Source organism: Archocentrus centrarchus, chromosome 3 (genome assembly GCF_007364275.1).
Source record: "Archocentrus centrarchus isolate MPI-CPG fArcCen1 chromosome 3, fArcCen1, whole genome shotgun sequence".
Classification (NCBI taxonomy): Eukaryota; Metazoa; Chordata; class Actinopteri; order Cichliformes; family Cichlidae; genus Archocentrus; species Archocentrus centrarchus.
This window is the reverse complement of record NC_044348.1, coordinates 36,023,178-36,029,601: the sequence shown is the minus strand read 5'-3', so window position 1 is coordinate 36,029,601 and position 6,424 is coordinate 36,023,178. Positions and strand designations below refer to the sequence as shown.

At 42.2% G+C, this 6,424-nt stretch overlaps 1 protein-coding gene across 1 annotated transcript; it reads left to right on the top strand.

Moving 5' to 3' along the window:
* Nucleotides 1-1,259: 1,259 nt before the first annotated feature.
* Nucleotides 1,260-3,331, top strand: LOC115778107 (forkhead box protein B1-like). The gene has a single exon (XM_030726138.1). It carries the CDS (start codon nucleotides 1,598-1,600, stop codon nucleotides 2,543-2,545), a length of 948 nt encoding a protein of 315 aa, XP_030581998.1. The 5' UTR covers nucleotides 1,260-1,597; the 3' UTR covers nucleotides 2,546-3,331.
* The last annotated feature ends 3,093 nt before the right edge of the window (nucleotides 3,332-6,424 follow it).

The following is a 6,424-nucleotide window of genomic DNA, read 5'->3' as shown; positions in this document are numbered from 1 at the left end:
CAAACCATCAAGAACAAAAAGAAAATAATGGACATGAAAACATACGTTACCTCAATAATAAATGACCAAATCATAAAGAAAAAAACTGATTTAACTCGGCAGCTTTTTAAAAATGATTGATTAAAAAAAAATTTTTAAAGTTTATTGATCACTGATCGTAAAATCAGTCTGAACTCATAATCAGTAATTCTCACACATGAGAATATTTTCAGTCTCAGAATTAAAATCTGACAAATCAATACATTAAAAATAATTTTATATTTAACAGTAATAATAATAAATATGTTTCTACCTGCTAAATTATTTACTTTAAAACTGTCCGCTCATTTTTACATGACAAACTCACCCTAATTAATAATGAGATTTATATGTGTATAAAAATTAATGTCACATATTTCTCTCATAGCAAGTTCGCTGAAAACAGATCAAATCAGATTAAAATAGAGTAAAAAAAATGATGAAGAGCTTCAAACCTTCAAAAAAAGTCTCAAAGCTTTTTCCTCGTTTTATTTTAGAGAAACAATAAAGGATGTTTGGCCAGAAATGTGAGGCAAATTCTTCTTTTAAATTTAAAAAAAAAAAAACGAAATTATAAAATAATTCCTTAATATTAGTGGTCGTCAGTTCCCCGCAGAGCTGCGAAAAATATGTTTGAATTTCGAGTAAATTACCTTAAATTCAGAGATTTAACCTCCCGTAAATTATGGGGAGGCAACCTCAAAATAAGATCTTATTGAAGGTGTTCCTCTCCCTCATCTTCATCAGCTCCACCTCACGTGAATGAGCGCTGGTTTCATATCGGCCCTGTGAACAGAAATAAAGAAAACGAATGAAAGACGCTCACACGGCAGCTCTCAGCGGCGCTATTTGTCACTGCAAATTGGTGAGAGAGGCCCCAAACCACACACACACCACAAACAACACACACACACACACTGCGCGTAAAGTGCTGCCAGCATACCTCTGCACGGCGCAGCGCGGCTCCGGCGCGCACATTCCCGGCACTCGGGCTCCGTTCCTCGGCTTTTTTGCCGCCGCCGCAGCTTCAAATGAGAATGACTCGTGTTGGCTCACCATGTAAATACGTACAACTGACACCACAATGTGCCCCCGTCCACCCCACCCCACCCCCTACGCCCCCTCCGTCCTCCCTCCTCCTCCTCTTGGCTGTGATCATGTGATGGCGAAGAAATGGTCCATTAATGAAGCTCCTCTCCGGGGTCTTTTCTGCTCCTGTCACCGCGCACGGGACAGATCTGAGGGGGACATGGAAGAGATAGCAGCAGCCGCTTAACGCAGCTCAGCGGCGGGCAGGAGGAGGACGGACACCGCGCTGCACCTGCCACCCAGGCAGGGAGAAGAGGAGCACCATCAGCTGGTGCCTTAAACTTTCCCCAAAGTTTCGGTTCCAGCTGCGTGCGTAAAAACCGGGAGCATGCGTCCAAAACACTCGGCGAGCTTCCTTTCGTGGGTGAAGCTGCTGTGAAGAGTTTAGAGAAAGTTTCTAAAAGCAAAGCGAGTTGAGGATTTCTGTCGCCTGCAGACTGAGACTGAAGTGATCCCGGCCCGGCTCGGTCGGGTCCGGCTCAGCGGAAAAATGCCTCGCCCGGGGAGGAACACATACAGCGACCAGAAGCCTCCGTACTCTTACATTTCCCTGACGGCCATGGCCATCCAGAGCTGTCCGGAGAAGATGCTCCCACTCAGCGAGATTTACAAGTTCATCATGGACCGGTTCCCGTACTACCGTGAGAACACACAGCGGTGGCAGAACTCCCTGCGCCACAACCTCTCCTTCAACGACTGCTTCATCAAGATCCCTCGCAGACCGGACCAGCCCGGTAAGGGCAGCTTCTGGGCTCTGCACCCCAACTGCGGCGACATGTTTGAGAACGGGAGCTTTCTGCGGCGCAGGAAGCGCTTCAAGGTGGGCAGCATGCAGGCCGCGGACCCGCTGGCCGCCAGCAAGCCCCAGGATGCCGCGCACTACCTGCAGCAGCAGGCCAAGCTGCGGCTGAGCGCGCTGCACGCCGCCGCCCACCTCCCGCAGATGCCGGCCGGATACAACCTGAGCTCCGTGTCTCAGCCGTCCGGCTTCAAACACCCGTTTGCTATCGAGAACATCATCGCCAGAGAGTACAAGATGCCCGGCGGGCTGGCGGCCTTCTCCGCCCCCGGGTACCCGCTGCACAACCAGCTGACCCCGGCCTGGCCGCATATGTACGGTTCCGGGATGATGGACACCGCGGCCCCCATCTCCATGGCCGCCAGCGACTACTCGCCCTACGGTATGCCGCTGAAATCTATCTGTCACGGCGGGCAAACTCTACCCGCCATCCCGGTCCCGATCAAACCCTCGCCCGCCTCGGTGCCTGGTTTGCCGGGACTGCCCACGCACATCCCGGCTTTCCTCGCGAACTCACCCCAGTCTCTGAGCCCCACCTCCCCGCAGACAGCCACCGGCCAAAGCAGCCCGGCCGCGCCCGGAGAAGCGCTGCCGTCCGCGGCCTCCGCAGCGCTGCAGTCTGCGGTGGCAGTGCACTGACGGGAATCTTTTATAAACTGCTTATAAACTCCGAAGCAGCCGAAGATTCGCTTCATTAATGATTTTAGGCAAACAGAAGAAACAGCAGGCTGACCTCTGACCTCCAGAAAAATCATCCAAACGATCAAATCTGTTTTCCACAGATGTCAGAAACTTCCTCCTTCACCCAGACTGAGTTTGGTGGATCCTGCAGAGACAAACGATCCGGATCTTTTGTGTTTGCAGCCTTTTGTTCTCAGACTCAGATTAATGAAGTTTCTTCCTCTTCAGCCGCTCTGCTTCTGCCCCCAAAATAAAGTGAACCTAAAAGGAGGTGAATTTGATCCCATCTCTAAAAGTTTTTCCACCCTTTTATTGAACCTCAGAGGAAAATCTGCAGCCTGTGATAAACCAAATATGTCCCTCTGTTTCCTCCTCTCTAAACTGAGATTATTTTGTGATAATCAATATGAACAATCGCAGAAATGAGACTTTAAAGCATATATTTATGTCACAGTTTAAAGAGGAATCCCACAGGAGATCTGAAAGCAAGGATCTGATGCACTTTTTAAAAAGTAGATGTTTTTATTGGTCGTGCTGGTTTCCTTTAAAGCTTTGCTGTTTGTGTATTCGTACTGCTGCATGCTCCTCCTGTGTGAACAGAAAATAATCCAGTGTATGTACATTTTTTTATTTTGGTCTTTTTTATGATTAAGTTCATTTTGGAGGCATTGAAAGCATGAACATGACTAATGGGCTTTTTATTCCCTTCGCTGTGTCTGCTCATCCAGATCTATTAAAGAAACCTTCACGGGCAAAGACATACAAATCCAGCCTGAGTGCATTTTTCCTTCTCTTTTCGTTTTCTGCAATATTTTCATTTGTTATCTGATTTATGTCCAGGTAGAATTCAGTTCTCTAGATTCTTAAATTTAACCTCTAATCTGCTGTTTTTAAATCAAAAGCTGAAAGAAGTGTCAGATATATGGATTTCATTTGCTTAAAAAATCAACAGTTTCCAGTTTCATTTCATGGGCCAGTTTGTGCTGCTGTCCTGGCAGCAGGTCCTGCAGCCTGTTGGTAAAACATTCGGTCATGTTCTTCGGTAAAACTGTCACCTTTTAATTTGTAAGAAATGTTTTTCAGTGAGAAGCAGATTTCAGCCGTGAAATTGTCATAAAAAAGCAAATGTAAAAAGTTTCTGAGTGTTTCACTCAGTGCTGTGAGACTGGGCTGCCTTCACTTTGGTTCATTAAGAATAATAAGCCGCTTCACACACAGTTAAAAAGATTAAAGATACAGGAAAAGTGAATTTCTTTCCTGTAATTGCAGAATGTTTTACATTTATTTCTCTTGCAGCCTGAAATGTGGTTCAAAAATCTGCTTCAGCTCTGAACAGTTTCTGCATTTATTTATCTCAGACAGTTTAATACTACAATCTGTGAAATACTACCTGTTCATTTTTCCATTCTGTAATACCTGCACAGGTAAACTGCAGGCCTGTGATTGTCACAGTGAGCGTACGCAGCCCCGAGGCCTCAGACAACAAACACAAACTCTGTCCAAAACGAGCTTTTTAGGCGGGAACAGTCTGACTTCGTGTCGTCAGCTGCAGCGTTTGTTTTTCTGTGAGCAGGTCTATAAAATCAGATTCACATTCAGGCTCTGTCATTAAACCACGATCAGAGGAATGTTCAGTTTCTATTTAAATGTGGTCAAATTTAACATAGTCACACAGTTCAGCAGTGATGTTCTCATTTTAAATGCTAAATGATAAAAATATACATCAAACCAATGAGTGTGAATAATCTTAACAAATCAAAATCTTTACACAAACACTTAAAAGTTTAATGACTCTAAAATGCTTTATTACAGTTTTATTATAAGAGTAAATAAAACACTGACTTGATTACGAGCTTCAAATGTTTTTATTTCTTATGTGTGTGCACACAAAAACACTGTCACAGCAAATTCATATTTTTTAATCTTTTCAGTGAGACAATAACATACATTATATTTATTATTCTAATAATAATTTTAATAATTAATAAATACAAAGAGACATGGAGCCAGTGTTCCTTAAATTTAGTTCAGTGACCTTAAAAATGTGTTGACCTAACAATAAAAAATGTGGCAGCAGGATCAACATGTTTTGTTCATATTTGCAGTTCACAGATTTTAGTGTAAGAAACCTTTAAATCAAATGTTGTTATGATGTTGGACTCTGACCTAAACTTTAACATGGTTCATCGGCTGTTTCCCTTAATAACAGATTTATTTTTCCCCAAGGTAAGGTCTTAATTTTCTTCCTGCATTCAGATCATTTTCTAATGACCTGCATGATGAGAGCAGATGCTGAGGAACTGAAGGGGCGAGTATCAGATTTATTGTTTTTATTTATTTATTTTTTTAATGAATTCAGATGAGGAGAAATCTTGGAAGAAAACCTTGTGATGAGGTAAAAACACTCGCAGGAAATCAGCAGAGATCAGAGTCAAACTAAAATTTAGATGCTGATATCATGAAGAATTTAGTTTCTAATTATTTGACACTTGAGGATTTCCTCAACAAGTCATGACTGTGAATCAAGAGAAGAAGAAGCCAGATTTTCACTTCACATTAATCCTGAGCCACATTAATATAGTAATTCTCAGGGTGTAATCTGAGCTATGCTGAATGGCTGTAATCTGCCATTAATCCACTCACACACACAAACATGTTACATGTGACTGTAGTTCAGATATTTTGGGAATCCTCTGAAGCTTTAAAGACTGGACGAGTTTCTGGGATCAGATTCTGGCTTCTCCAAGGCCGTTGTGAGTCTGTCACTACGAGTATTTCTACATCACTCTCCACTCATTTCATCCATTACTTTTATCTTACTGTCATTTTAAGATTAAAATTGCTGCATTTGCCTTTTAATTCACTGGCTGTAGCTCCCATCACCTTTACCTTTAAACCAGTTCTAACTGGAAGAAAAAGGACCTGATAAACCGTGTTTGTGCAGTTGGAGCCTTTTTAATGCAATTATGTGACCAATAATATGGCTACTGTGCAGTTAACTGGACTAACAGATGAATAAAGAAGTAGATGCAACTTATTAACCAAGCTCAGCACCATCAGCTGATACCTCTGCACACCAGCCTCTGGCTGAAATAAGCTGCACCACAGCCCAGCGTACGACAAGGGTTATTTTGAACTGTGACTGATGTAAAGTTACTTCAGTAGAATCCAAACATAAAAATGTAGAGCTGGAAATGTGCATAACAGTTATTTAACTCTCAGAAACCCATTTCAATTTAGAACTGATTCAGTTTGACCCTTATTAAAATAAACATCCCATACATACATATATATGTGTGTGTGTGTGTGTGTGTGTGTGTGTGTGTGTGTGTGTGTGTGTGTGTGTGTGTGTGTGTGTGTGTGTGTGCATATCTGATTAAAAATGAATTTATCCCGAATTCAATCAGCACGACTTTGTAAGAATGTCTTTCGTATATTTTGTTTTATCCAAAAAAAAAGCAGCGATGTCACCATGGCAACCAAGAAACCAGAGCTGTAAAGGAAGTAGCAACCACTTTATTTTAACCTGAACTATGACCCTTCCTAAACCTGACATGGACGTTTTTAATTGCTAAAACCACCCAAATAATGCAATCAGTAACTTTATTTGTATTATTTTTAATTTATTATTAATTTAAAACAATCAATTAAATAATACAAATAAATACATAAAGTGTAAAAAGCTCATGTTTTTGACTTGAACTGTGTGAGATGATTCACTTAGTTACCTCCACCTCCATCCTCCTGAGCTGTGCGACTGCACACAAGAGTCACAATTTCCTACTTTTATTTTTGTGCCCTTTAAGATAAGAATTCCCATCTGGTCTTATTTGCAAG

What these genes read in the sequence shown, in the direction of transcription:
- LOC115778107 (XM_030726138.1), top strand. Translation starts at nt 1,598, where the DNA reads ATGCCTCGCCCGGGGAGGAACACATACAGCGACCAGAAGCCTCCGTAC.